Genomic DNA, 14,824 nt, shown 5'->3' with positions numbered 1-14,824 from the left:
TTGTATAGAGAAAACACAGACTTTCAAAAAATTGTGCAGGAAAAATGGATATCTGCACACACACATACACACACACACAATTAGACCCATACATACATACACCCTTCAAGAAAATTAACTCAAAATAGACCACAGACCTAAATATAAAATGCAAATGTAAATGTATACATCTTTTAGAATATGGTATCAGAGAAAATCTAGATGAACTAGGGTTTGGTGAAAACTTAAAATGCAAAACTTAAGTCATGTTCTATAAAGAAAAAGAAGTTGATAAGTGTGTGAAGTTGAAATTAAAATTTCTGTTCCAGACAGGCACTGTCAAGAGAATAAAAAGAGGAGCCACAGAACAAGAGCAAATATTTGGAAGACATCTTTTTTTTTTTTCTGCTTTAATAGTTTACTAATATGATCACAGTTATTGATTTCTGAATAGTAAACCACTTCTGCATTCCTGGCATCAATCCTGTTTGATCACAATATACTCTCATTTTTTAAATTTTAGTATGTTAGTCACCATACAGTACTTCATTAGTTTTTGATGTAGTGTTCCATGATTCATTGTTTGCGTATAACACCCAGTGCTCATTGCAATACCGATCCTCCTTAATCTTTTAAAATGGTTATTCAAATATGCAAATAAGCACTTTATACACAAAAATATACACAGTATACAAGAACTCTTAGAATTTAACAGTAAGAAAACCAATAATTTAAAAATGGGCTAACCCCTCAACACAGAAGACAGACAGATGGCTAATAAGCATATGAAGGAGACACACCACAGAGACATTTCCCCAGCATCTACCTCAGCCTCCAGAAGGCATGCTGCCTCCTACTGGGCCAGGACAGCAACTGGCACTCTCTCAGGCACTAGCACCTCTGTTCTGGCATTGGAACCCTCCTAAATGACCATATCTCCCCACACCTAGAATGAGGGATGAGGATGGCCATGTTTTCAATGAAGAAAGAGATTCCCACCACCTCAACTTTCCTCTTCTATAAAACATGGTTATATACACAAGTCCTGTTGGTGCTACAGTGTGCTTTGAGAGCCTCAAGGGCAATGTGGGTTATTGTGGTAGTGACTGGACACCTACAGCTGTCTTCACATTCATTTGTGATTATTGAAAGTGTTATATGGTAGGATGTGTCCTGAGGTCTCAGAGAAATGACTTCAAGGCCACCAGACACAATGGATATGAGCACAGTGCAGAGGGCACTGAGCTGTCCCAGGGGCTATTGAGAACCTCTTCAAGACAGTGAGCTCTAGGCCACTGACAGGAGGGTGTATTCAGTAAATAGCTGACTTTCATTTCAAGTGTGTCTAGGCTTTCATGAGCAACTGTGTTCACCTGCTTTCCTTTGTTACCTCTCTCCAGGAATTTGAGAATTTCATTGCCAAGTTTGGAGACTCTGGTTTTGTCCTTGTGGCCCTGGGCTCTATTGTGAGCATCTATCAGTCCCAGGAAGTTGTCAGGGAGATGAACAGTGCCTTTGCTCATCTGTCTCAAGGAGTGATATGGAAGTGTAATCCTTCTCATTGGCCCAAAGACGTCAAATTGGCAGCAAATGTGAAAATTGTGGACTGGCTTCCTCAGAATGACCTCTTGGGTAAGGACTGTTCAGATCTACTTCTCTCTTTCCATTTATGTATCTTTAGGTTTCCACTGGGCAACACTACCAGCATGAGAAAGGGCAGCTGGTAGCTAAAGGTAATCTTTAGAGGACAGGAATGGAGCAGCCGCTGGAGTTCTTGGGAAATCAGGCTATGCTTCCCAAATGGCTAAAATTGCCATGTTTTCTTCCTTTCTATTGCAGTCCTGACACCTGCAGCCAGAAATGATGTTGTTGTCAGGTTGTTTTGACCTTACCATATTTGGCACAGACCAAGGTAGCCCAGACACAATCAAAGATGGCTTGTAGACTCTGAGAACACATCCCGGGTGTCTCGTGGCCACTGCTGTTCCTGGCCTCCCGAGTATCTGTGAGGCTTCCTGGCCTCCCGAGTATCTGTGAGGCCATGTGCCGTTAGAGACACATACTCCCACATACTTTAGTACATTCTCCTACCCTGCAAACGATGTACTCATGCTTTGTCAACATTGATGCTGATGGTGTTTGAAGGGTGAGCCAAAATATCTGAATGTCTAGCTGAGTAACCTGTCAGCTGGTTATTTGCTCCATCAAATTCTTTGGTAACAGAGAGCCCCCTATGCCCCAATACATTTTCTTTGTCCTTTGTGTCACCTTTTGGAACCCCTCAGTACCAAAACCACTGCCTACAACAGAGGTTCATCCCCAGATTATGGCTCACAAACATTGTGGGAACTTAAAATAGAAGGTTCTGCACATTTATTCACAAGAATTGGTGTAGGTAAAAAGGATTCTGATTTTCAAAGAAACACAAATCGATTTTGATGCACATCCCTATTGAGAGACAGTGTTTGAGATGAACACTTCATTATCAACACTTGTTTTAGTTTTCTTTAAATAAGAGTGGGATGAACACACAGGAACTGGAAATACTGAGTTGGGTGGTCCATATTGCCTACTTTAGAGGATTTCTTCTGAAGTTGAGGAGAGAGCACATACAGTGTAATTTTGATGAATGACATGTGAGATGTGATGTCAGTGAAAGTGTTAACATTTCAGATAAGAAGGAAGTGAAAGGGAAGTGAAGGGGAAAGCATGAGACTTGGAGAGCAAGAGACAGAGACAGTCAGAGATAAAAAATAAGAGAAGATACAGACAAAGTGACACTGGGAGAGACTAAAAGAGGACAGAGATAAGAGAAGGAAGGTGAGAAACAGGGTGGAGAGAAAATGATGGATGCATGGATGGATGGATGGATGAATGGATGGATGGGAAGAAGAATATGTCTTGTTTAGATAGCACTGTTATCTGAAGCTTTCCCTGGGACCTGCCTCTTAGATTGATTTATTTAGAGGAATCTCTGTAGAGAGACAAGACCAGAATTTAACATCTTGGAATACATACCATTGAGTGTGTCCTAAGCTAAATCAATAAATACAAGTTTACAACATACTTTGAGACCCCTTTGTAGTTTTTTCTGTCCTTGGAACTTTACCTGGTATTCTGAAAATTTTCACCCTGAATATTCTACTCTGTTCCTGATTTGCAACAGCTCACCCATGCATCTGTCTCTTTGTCACCCATGGTGGATTGAATAGCCTAATGGAAGCCATCCAACATGGTGTGCCCATGGTGGGGATTCCTGTCCTTGGAGACCAACCTGACAACCTGGTCCGAGTAGAAGCCAAAAAGTTTGGTGTCTCTATTCAGCTTAAACAGATCAAGGCAGAGACATTGGCTCTGAAGATGAAGGAAGTCATTGGAGACAAGAGGTCTGGAGCTCTCTGGGCTTATAGTCACTTTGGCTGAAACAAATCATCAGACACAAAGGGCACTGTGTGGCTTTTTTTTTTTTTTTTTTTTTTTTTTGTAATAAAAGCTGAAACTTCCAGACACGGAATATTATGTGTGTGATGCTAACCCCTGACCTGTCTGGGAACAATACTAGGCAATTCAGGTTAGATGTTGAGAACAACTTCTTCCCTAAGTGTTGTGACCACCCCGAGTTATTTACACAGGGTCTCTGAGAGGTTTTATATTTTGGGAGTGCTTATAGTAGAATTACAGTGAAGCAGGATGTAGCTTTTCTGTCCGCCAATATGCCACATGATTTCCTGCCTCAGGCCCTTTGTCAGTGCTGCTCCCTAGGATATCCTTCCCTTCTCTTCACAGGGCTGGCTCCTTCATGACAGTTGAACTCATCTTCAATGTCTTCTCATAGAGGCAGGCAGTCTTTGTCTGACTGTCCTAAATACACCCCTCTCCCACCCCTTTTAATCATAATTTATTTTTCTGTCTTAACTCTTCTCAGGATCAGTCACTACCCCATTTCTTTCTGTTTTAATTCATTGTATGTCCCTCACACTAGAAAGTAGAGAGTATGCTTCCCTGGATGGCCAAGTGTGTCTCTTGTTTTTCCTTGTGTTCCCAAGGCCTAGCATAGGGCCGGCCAGAAAATAAGTTGGGATGAATTTCTGTTAAGTGAGTCAATAAAAGGACCTATGCTCACTTAGGTAAATTCCCATCCAGCACAAAGATGTAGTAACCATGATGGACTGAATATCTTATTAGGGTCTCAAGGACATTTACCCTGATTTAGGTGTATGTTGTATCACATATATTCATATATACTCTTTCCTTTAGCTTATCCTAAGCTCCCTGGGTAGAGACTCATCCTTACATTTAGTCACTTTTTAAAATAATTTAGCACTTTTAGCACTAGGCATGGATCTTTGCATGGAGGGAACAGGTTGAACTTTTCAAGAGGACCCAGCCAGACTGTGACAAGGCCAGGCTAACAACTTTTCCTTGAAACTGAGTCTTTTGTCATATGGATGAAAATGTGTGCGTGTGACTTCTGAGACCACATGGGTAACGCCCTGCCTCTGTCTCTGCCAACAGGTACAAGTCAGCAGCAGTGGCCGCCAGCATCATCAGGCGCTCCCATCCCCTGACCCCTGCTCAGAGGCTGGTGGGCTGGATCGACCACATCTCCAGACAGGGGGTGTGGCACACCTCAAGCCCCACGGCCTGCAGCAGCCATGGCATGAGCAGTACCTGCTGGACGTCTTCTTGTTCCTGCTGCTGGTCACCCTGGGCACCCTGTGGCTCTGTGGGAAGCTGCTGGGCATGGTGGCCAGGTAGCTGTGTGGGGCCAGGAAGCTGAAGAAGGCCTGATGGAGGTGCATCCATGATGGGTGTTTGGGGAACCACAGGTTATAGAGGGCTTTCCCCAGCACAGGACACCCCTGGCATCTTCCCTGTGTTGACACTTGGGGGTGGCACAAAATTGCTTTTCCCTATTTTCTGCTTGTGTTTAAGAATTCTTATGAAGCACTCTTGGGATTCTTATTTTAAATTCTAGAAATATATATATTACATAAAATTTACCATTTTAACCATTTAGTGTAGTCAATGGCATTAAGCACATTAACATTATCGTGCAAACATCACTACCACCCATTCCAGAACTGTTTTCAGCCTCCCAAACTCAAACACCCTGCTGATCAAACAGTAATTCCTCATATCCATGCCCCCACTACCAACTCAGCAAGCTCCAGGCAACCCCGGTTGTACTTACTGTGTCTATGAATTATATCATGGTTTCATGATTTGCCCCTCATCAATGGATACTTTACTGAGACCCAAACCTTCAGCAGACAGCTCCACCTTCCTCCCCACTTCTTGTTCTTAGACACAGGACCCTGCTTCTTGCATCCTGGGTGCCTAAACACTTCTCATTCTCTCTTCCTTTTCTCCATCCTCACTTTTTATGATATGACAGAAGATATTGACCAGTTTTTCTATTTTGGGCCTTCTCTTGTATCTCTTTTTCACTTCACCTCCAAGCACAGGAAGCCTGGTCTCTGTCCTGCAGTTAGGCAGGTATGGTCCCCCAGGACTCCTTCTGTGGTCACTGTTGCTGGGTCCCCTCCTGTGAAGAGCACTTCCTTTGCAGGGCAGGCCCAGAGCCTGCCTTTGGGCCACAGCTGTTCCTCTGGTTTTCACTTTTCACAGTTCCCATCTCAAGATCCCCAGTCTTAAAAATCTAGTCATGGAGACCTCAAGTGCAGAAGCTCTGCATGAATTTTGAGGCCTCATGGTCCAGTGTCTACAGCAGTTCCCAGGACTTTGTTGATAAAACACCCATCTGCCTCCCAATTGTGGTGGAGAGTATCTCTGTATGTGGTGGACACTTAGGAATTATATTCAGTTCCTAGCAATTTACCCCAGAAGTATGCCTTAACCACCAGGGTTTTTGCTTGTTTGCTTTGTTTCTTTATAAGGGCTGGTGTAGTGGCTCCATCCTATTGTCTGTAGCTCCCTCCTCTTTTTAAAATTAATTAAGTTTTTATTTTTATTTTTCTTTCTCCTCTACTAGACATCAGGCTCCTTCTTTGGCAATTTCCTTGTATAATATATTTTACCTTCCTATGATTGTGTCTTCACATTTACTTTTGCATTTTCACATGGAATTCAGTGTCTCCTTAAAAGTTTCAAATGTATGTTATCTTCTGTATTAATACATAGTGATGAAAATGGTAGATACAGTGGATGGCCTGAGACACCTTGGTTTTTGATCGCTTAATTCTGGGATTATGACCACACCTTGAAATAATTCAAATGGAGGATGAAGCAGCTACTACAAATACTCCCTGAAGAAGAGGAAAGAAGCCCATCCTTGCCCATGTCAGGATAGGATTTTCTGGGTAGAATACAGAGCTGGTGCCAGGTGTCTACTGAGTTCTGTGAGTTCTCATGCTGCATGATGTCACCTACAGCCACAAGCATGTCCTATGAGGACACATGTGTGTGTGTGTGTGTGTGTAATTCAGGTTTTATTTCTGCAATTCTTATGAAATCTCTGAAATTGGTCTGTGGCAATAGTTCCTTGAGAGGCAGACATGAAGCTTTCTCTGTGTTGTCATTAGAATGAATAGTCAATATTTTTTCTCTCATAACCAACAAAGGGACCAAGGGATAGCTTCCAGCTGATGACTCCTATTCCTGCTCCTACTATGTCATCCTCTCTGAACACTTGTAACTCAGTGAGGTTAACTCTGTGCTTGCTGATTCTTGGGCTACACTCCCATCCAGGGAATTTCATCAGAGGCATCCAGTGAGCCAAATTGATGCTTACTGCCTTGTTCCATCAAAACCTTCTCCATGAGGCAGACTGTCAGCATGGCCTTGATGGTATGCACATCTGATCCATTATTCTCTGGTTCTGATCCTTTGTTGGCTCTCATTGCATGGAATACAAGCCCTCTGTGGTTTATTTTTGGCTACCACTCCAAATGTATCTTGAAAACTCTGAAATAGATCCACACAGACATGTTCAGTTGATTTATGAAGAAGATGCCAAGACCAGTCAATGGGAAAAGAAAAATCTCTTCAGCAAAGTGTACTGGAATGGTCTTTGATTTTTACTTAATGGCATACACCAAAGGACATTGACTGTTACTGCGTACCATACACAAAGATTAACTCAAAGTGTATCATCGACCTAAATGTGAACACTGAAGCTATGAACTTTCTAAAGGAAAGTCACTGTAGTCTTATGGTTGCAGAGATTTACTATTCAGATCACACAAGCTCAAATCATAGAGAAAAACACTGGATATATTAGATTTTATCAAAATGAAAAACTCAATCTTCTAAAGGCATACATGAGAAGACAAAAATTAACATCAACTAGGAGAAAATTTTGTAGCACATTTCTCAAAAAACTTGCATCTAGAATATCTAAACAATCTTACAACCATTACAAAAATGGACAAAAAATGTTGAACAGACACTTCACAAAAGAAGATATACAAATGGCTAGTAATCATATGAAAAATTACTTGACATGTTAGTCATTAGAGAAATGCAAAATAAAACCACAAAATAAAACCTAGTATCACAGCACATCTACTAGAATGACTAAAACTAAAAAGACTGATCATATGAATAGTTAGCAGGAAGACAGAGCTATTGGGACTCACACCCATTCCATTGCTGAGTCGGGCATGAAAATGGTGCAGCCACGCAGGAAAATCGCTCTGTAGTTTCCCAGTTCAGCAAACACTTGCCACATGACTCAGCCATTCCACTTCTAGATATTTACTCAAGTTAATAAAAGCCTATGTCCACATGAAAATCTGTACACAAATGTTCATAACAGCTTTATTTATAATAACTCCAGACTAAGAGAAACTACATGCCCATTAGGTGAATGTAGTAACATTTGTATTATATCTATATAATGGATGCAGTTTTTTTGTATACAAATTATACTTTAAAATTGATTTGATTTAAAATTTCTGTGTGTGAGATGTGTTTCTCAGTGTCTTTCTCTGAGTCCTTAGAAGTGTAGTATTCATGATTCATTGCTGCATTTGAATATAATTGGAAATACAAATACATTTTAATAATTTCTTTCTTTTTTTAAGATTTATTTATTTACTCCAGAGAGACAATGAGAGAGAGTGCACTCATGAATGGGGAGAGCAGCAGAGGAAGAGGGAGACAGAGAATCCACAAGAGGACTTCCCTCTGAGGTGGGGAGCCTGGTGCTGGCTCCAGCCCAGGCCCCTGAGATTATGACCTCAGCCAAAACCAAGAGTCTGAAGCTCAACCAACTGAGCCACTCAGGTGCCCCAATAATTTCAAAAATAGTACAGCTAGTACAGTTTTGATGAAGGAGGAGATATGTGTGTATAACAGCAAGAGTTACTTCCTGGAGAATCAGAGGACTAATGGTAAACAGAGTAAGCATTCGTGTTCAGACTTAATTCAAGTTTATTTTGTCAGTGGGACCTGAAGTCTTTCCATAATTATAACCTAAAATAACACATTTGAGAAATTATAAACACAGACAAAATATTTAATTTGTTGATCTTTCATGGGCATGAAAGATGACATGCAGTAAGGAACTATATATAAAATACATGTATTTGAAGGTATGTTTTAAGATGCTGAATGAAGTTTAATCTGTCATTTATCTTTCCTTTCATAATGTAGTGATTCTTCTGCTTATCTGTTTCTACATTAGCACCAGCCACGATCAGGTATTGATTCTTTGTGTGCCTAGTTACACTAAATGCTCTATGGTTGTGATTTCCCCACATGTCAATCTTCTATTGTTTGGCTTATCACATCCTAATCACAGGCTACTGTGAGATGGTTATTTAAGTGTCAACAAATTATCCATGTAAAAGGAGGTAAATAGACACTTGTTTTCTCAAGCAAACTTCTACTTAGTTCAAGGAACTAGCTCTTTCTGAAAGGCAGATTTCATATTTTGAATATCCTTAATATGAGTGCATTTTACCCAGTTCAACAATTTGATTCAGCCAACACTGACTGATTCTATGTTTGTAGAAGGCACCATGCTGGGCCTTTGGAAGATGCAGATTCTTTGCTAAAAGCAGCCTCAGTGCGCCAAGGGCAGGGCAGCTGGCCAAAGTTGAATCTTAGTCTAGAAGAAGATTCAGAGGATCCTGATAAAATCTGGCAAAGGAGGGAAGCTTTGTCCAACCCACCCCAACACATTGTGTTGTTTGTACCCTTGTGTCTTTGACCCAGCTGTGTCCTCTGTCAGAAATGTCATTCGGCTTTCCTTGGAACAAAAACTACATGTCCTTCCTACCAAACATTTATTTTACATTTATGTTCACATTAGTGTGACTGGACTTGACTTTGACACTTGCAACAGAGCTCACTGTCTATCCTCTTTTGAAGCATTTTTCTTAATATTTTGAAATTGTTTGTTAACATTTATGTGTCTGTATTTAGAAACTCTAAGACCCTAACGGTCAGGGACTTTTTGTTATAGCACATGGCATGGTGGCTCGGACAAATAGTGCTGAGAATACTGGATAATCTTTTAGAAAAAAGACAATATTTGATCCATATCTAATACCATATTTAAGAGTGAGCGCTAAACACATGATTTAATACAAAAATGACTACATACTGAGGCTAAAAGAAAAAGGTGAATTTCTACATAACTTCGGTGTATGGGAAGACTTTCTAAGTACGACTTAAAAATCCTGATGCCACAAAGAAAAGTTACCTAATTTAATTTGACAATATTAAAATACTTTTGCATGGCTAAATCACCACAAGTAGGGTCAAAATACAAATGAAATAGTGAGAGAAATATATGTAACTTTCATTACATATACAGGACTATTATTCCCAACATTAAAAAAAAACTTTTAAAATTGAGGGATGAAGCTATGGTAAATGCACACATTGGAATGGTAGGCAGCTATAAACTACACGGAACAAAACAACTTTAAACTAATGTTGACTGGATTGTAATCTACTCAGTAAGAAAGAATATAGTCTAGGGGCACCTGGGTGGCTCAGTCGTTAAGCGTCTGCCTTTGGCTCAGGTCATGATCCCAGAGTTCTGGGATCGAGCCCCACATCAGACTCCCTGCTCAGCGGGAAACCTGCTTCTCCCTCTCCCACTCCCCCTGCTTGTGTTCCCTCTCTCGCTGTCTCTCTGTCAAAATAAATAAAATCTTTTTAAAAAAGAAAGAATATAGTCTAAAGATAAATATAATAAACTAACTTTTATGTTTAAGACAAGAGAAAGGGGGGAGAGAGAGTAGAAATATAAATCTATCTGCATTCCTTTGCAAAAGAAAAGGAGAGGAGGGAAAAAACAGAATAATGTGATAGATTATCTATAAGGCTGTTTTTGAATAACATGAAGGTCAGGGAAACAAATGAAGGCCTATGGATTTCTGTATTTACATAGTTTGGTTTTCCAAAGCATGTTAGTATTTTACATAAAAAATTATATTTAAAACAAAAATAATGGAGAAGAAAACTCTAAAATGGAATACAAACAGAAAGAAGAGAACTAAAAATGTTTCTTTCTTTCTTTTTAAAGATTTATTTATTTGAGAGAGAGAATGAATGGTGGGGAGGGGTAGAGGGAGAGAGAGAGAGAGAGAGAGAGAGAAGCAGTCTCCCTGCTGAGCAGGAAGCCTGATGCCTGCTTGATCACAGGATGCTGAGACACTCTCAAAATGTTTTCAAATGTTGTAACATAATTGCAGTGTACTAAAAAACATCAGTGAGCACAACTGCATTTTGAACATATTGCTTTGAATATCTGTCTTGTCAGTCTAAAGAAAAAAAGTACCGCAAAAAGTCTATTTTTTGAGAAGACTATTTTTTGAGTAGTTTGTTGGGTAGGGCTGATATTCACTGTTGATGGATGAGTACATGGTAACCTTTTTTCAGTGCATAGTACGATTGAGCAAATGAGTAAATATACCAAAGATGTTGAAAGGAGATTTCTTAATCTTAGAAGGGGAATTTACTAATGTGGAAATGGGGAAGCTTAAAATCACCTCTGTGGTGGTGTATTGGAATGGAAGGTATCAGTATGAATTCACAATTTTTCACAAATACAAATATGGCAATGTACATCTGTAATACTTATATCCATATACATATCTATTTAATAACTCTGTCCACTGAGGAGCATTTATGAACAGTGGAGCTAAATTAGCAATGAGCACTTCTGTCAACCACATTCAGGTTTCTAAATACCATTTCTTACTAAAAGGTCTCTTTGAGAAATGGAAGATTTTAAGACAGAGACAAGAAAAGTACAAGAGGAGTCTGGAAATTGTGTGCAAGAAATAAAGAAAAAGTTCCAAAATGGTTGAGGTTAAGCAGGAGTAACCTGATACATGATGAGAGTAAGAGATGATAGACCACTGAATAAATATAAATCTATGAATAAATAATGATAACAAACTGATACAGACAGATGATAGGTATATAGATTGATGGATGGATGGATGGATGGATTGACAACTAGATAGATGGGGCAAAGGAAGGGTTTTTGTAACAATACAATGCAACATGAAAAAAAGAAAGAAAAATGCAGTTGAAATCACTAATTGGCCACCATGACAGTAATAACTGCTTCAGGTAAGAAGTATAAAAGATGATAAAATGAGTGAGTGAAATTTGGTAGGAACAAAATATTTACACAGCTTCAAAATGTCTCCCCATGTCTTACTTCCTAATTATAGGGTAAAAAATAGCAACTTTACAGTGGAGAATCTTGGTGAGCACCACCTTAAACAAAGGATAGAGTTATCATCTCTAATGACAGGACCATCTGACATCATGTACTTCCCATTGTGATTCACTAGATGAAATCAACACCACCTTTGTGGTATTCCCACCATACTCCCTAGTAACCTGAAGTATAATGAGAAACATCAGGCAAACCCAACTTGGGATCCATCATTCAAAATAAACAGTCATATCAATGACATGAAAGACAGGGGCTGAGAACCAATTCTCACTAAAGGGGATGAATAGACCTGATAACTCCATGCAATGTGTGATCCTGGATTGGCTCCTGCGCCAGCAAATTCATATCACAACAGAGGATATTAATCAGACAATTGGAGGGATTGGAATAAGGTTTGTAGACAAAGTAATGTGATCGCATCAATATTAAATGGTGCCTTCCTAATGCAGATTAATTTTCTCACTGGGAAGATAGAATACCTGAACAGATGATAATTGTGAATGCACATGAATGCAATCACATAGTATAAGGGAAAACTGGAATAATGTTGGGAGAGTTTTACAACCTTTCTAATGAATAAGTTCAAACATTTATAAGACTAGAACTTCTTGGTTCCTACTGCCCAGTCCTATTTTGTGATGCCCATTCAGAATTACAGAGTGGCCTTTAGAGGGTTCAGTGCTTCAGGTCAAGACCTGGCTTTCTAGGGGGGGCTTAACACTTAGGAGACACTAGGACTTGTTACCAATAGTTAGTATCCAAAGAAACTCTCTGAGCAATAAGTGTAGGTAATTTTCTTTTGAGAATCAGCTTGTGGGATCTTGAGATTGGAATACTAGCAAAGATTTTAAGCAGGTACCTCGGGAAATGGAACATGGGGATGTCACAATGAGGTCAGTAGAGCAGTTAGAAAGTGGAAAATTCATAAAAAGTTCCCTAAAATGGAGATTGAACTGAGTCACCTGGGGGTAGAACTATCTTGGAAGTGACTTCCTAAGGTCCCTACCATTCCTGGTTCAGAGAATCTTCTCTATGGAGACTGTGGTGATATCAGGGGCAGAGAGGGGTTAAGGAGAGCTCACTAACCCCTCTTTCCCATTGCTCCAGGTTAGGGAGAGAGAGGACAGATTAACCAGTAGAGTAAGCACCTAAGAGGAGGAGCAGAAGGGCCAGAAGTGACAAACAGCAGAGAAGACAGGAAGGATCCACCCCTCTCCTCTTCACAGCTGCCTGCCAGCACATTTCCTTGGCTGCCAGTGAAGCACGTGTCCCCAGAGCCCACAGGTCACTGTGCAGGGCTCAGGACACAGGGCTCTGGGCACAGGCCTGGGCGACACAGCTGGTACAGGAGCTAGCATGGTGGGGAAGAGAATGTTGTTGCTAGCAGGCTTCCTTCTGCTGGGGTTCCTGCTCTCAGAGACCACCAAAATTCTGACTGTATCCTCACTGGGTGAGTGTTTGGCAGGAGAATCAGAGACAGCTGCATCCCAGGCACCTCAGCCAGGACTCAGGCACACACCCATGGGTCAGATGGTCATTCTATGTGGTTTTCCATACAGGGCTTGGGTCCCAGGTTAGAGGAGGGAGAAGAGAGAGTGGGCCTGGAGTGGCAGAGTGGGGTCCCTCCTGCTGGTGGTGGAGAAGTTAGTTGTGGAGAAATCAGTGGTGTCCTTTCCTCTCATTTTATCTGCTCTGGAAGTGCTTCCCATTGTACATAGCTTGGGCCAGAATTTAGATCCAGTGCTGACCTGGAGACCTTAAGTCATCTACTCCAATGGAGGATACTTGCAGAGGCACACCCTAAAAATCTGGGGTGCAGAATAGGTGCCAGTAGAAAGTGGAAGTTGTGGTCAGTTTTGGGCTTCTGGAGGCCAAGGATGGGGGTTCAGAGCTGGAGGAGGCAGCACAGACTGAAAATGTGTCATCAATAGGATACCTGGAGGACTGATGGGGCAGAGGAAGGGGCCCCAGGACAACAATCAAGTTCTTGAGAGCCCCCCTCTCTTTTGCCCTTGCTGCTGGAAGGTTTTGAAGGACAGTGAAGCAGTTGGTTTTGTCAACTAAGTTTTATCCCCCTACTTTTCCCCAAAGGGAACAGAAGGGAAACAGAAACATTTATTAGGATAATGAGTCATCATAGGATGGATTTTCCCCATGAATTTTTTTGATCCATTGTGAAAGGATAGGGGGCTCTCAGGATCACTTTTAGATCCCTCTGAATCTGAGGATCCTAGAGCTGGAAAAAACCACAAATTTCATCTAATTGGGCAATAAGTGTAGGCATCCCCCTTTTATTTCCTGACAGGGAACCTGAAGGTCAGGGAAATTAGGAGCCTTTTGCAGGAGCACATCAGACCTCCCTGACGGACACACTCAGACTTTACTCACCGTTTCTTACCTTAAACCTGTCCTCTTCTCCAATCTCTACTCTTCACAGTAGGGAATTCCTAAAAATCAGTATTTAAAAAACTCTGTTTCCTATTTTCAATCTAGTTTTTAATGATAGAGGTAGCAGGAAAAAAGAGTTTCCTCACTGCTTGAAAATACGTGTCCTCTGGATTCTGGGAGGGAGCAGGTGTGGTTTAGAAGCGCTGGAAGCCCCGTCTCTGGCCCAGAATGCATTGGGCTCACCAAGACTCTCAGTAATGGCTGCCTCTGTGGGATGGCTTCTCCCTTGTATCCATTTCTTCCACGGATTTAATGTGAGCCAGAGAAGGCAGTATGAGGGAGTAGGGGTTTGTGTTATATATAACTGGTGTTACCTCAGGCAAGACAAGTATAGATATAAAAAACTAATTTCCACAGATACACACTGTTACTGTAGTCCGACATCCCTCTATGCCAACCCAATCATCATGAGATCTTCATCTTCCAAATAATCCCCACTTCCCACGTGGGCAAATTCTATTGCTTTCCTCCTACTTTGACTTTCTCTGCTGCTGACCCCATAGATTCAACAAAAATCCCCATTATGGCTTATGGTCTTAACACAGTCATTGCAGTGATAGAACCTGTACCTCCCTAGAGGATCAAGCTTCTCTTTCATTAGAATCTCAGGAATCTTAGGAGGGGTGTTACCCCAGTCTGTCATGTGCAGGATCCTGTAGTTCCTCCCAAGGGCCCACAATTATCCTGAATGCCTTAATTTGATGTTCAGCAATTTTCAAGCTCCAA

The 14,824-nt window shown here is 41.0% G+C and overlaps 1 protein-coding gene and 1 pseudogene across 2 annotated transcripts in view; both read left to right on the top strand.

The window, feature by feature from the left end:
• The window catches only part of LOC118006330, a 28,479-nt pseudogene extending 23,032 nt beyond the window's left edge, over window positions 1–5,447 (top strand). The window contains exons 6-8 of the transcript XR_004678050.1: window positions 1,380–1,611; window positions 3,146–3,365; window positions 4,495–5,447. The product of XR_004678050.1 is annotated as a UDP-glucuronosyltransferase 3A1-like (transcript). The remainder of the gene's footprint in view (window positions 1–1,379; window positions 1,612–3,145; window positions 3,366–4,494) is intronic.
• A 7,187-nt stretch (window positions 5,448–12,634) lies between these two features.
• The window catches only part of LOC118006355 (UDP-glucuronosyltransferase 3A2-like), a 31,104-nt gene continuing 28,914 nt past the window's right edge, over window positions 12,635–14,824 (top strand). The window contains exon 1 of the mRNA XM_034998977.1: window positions 12,635–13,100. Coding sequence (XP_034854868.1) covers window positions 13,007–13,100 — 94 coding nt within the window. The 5' untranslated portion in view covers window positions 12,635–13,006. The remainder of the gene's footprint in view (window positions 13,101–14,824) is intronic.

This window comes from Mirounga leonina, unplaced genomic scaffold (genome assembly GCF_011800145.1).
Source record: "Mirounga leonina isolate KUSES-001 unplaced genomic scaffold, KU_Mleo_1.0 Mir_96, whole genome shotgun sequence".
Taxonomy (NCBI): domain Eukaryota; kingdom Metazoa; phylum Chordata; class Mammalia; order Carnivora; family Phocidae; genus Mirounga; species Mirounga leonina.
This window is presented reverse-complemented; position numbering and strand designations above follow the sequence as displayed.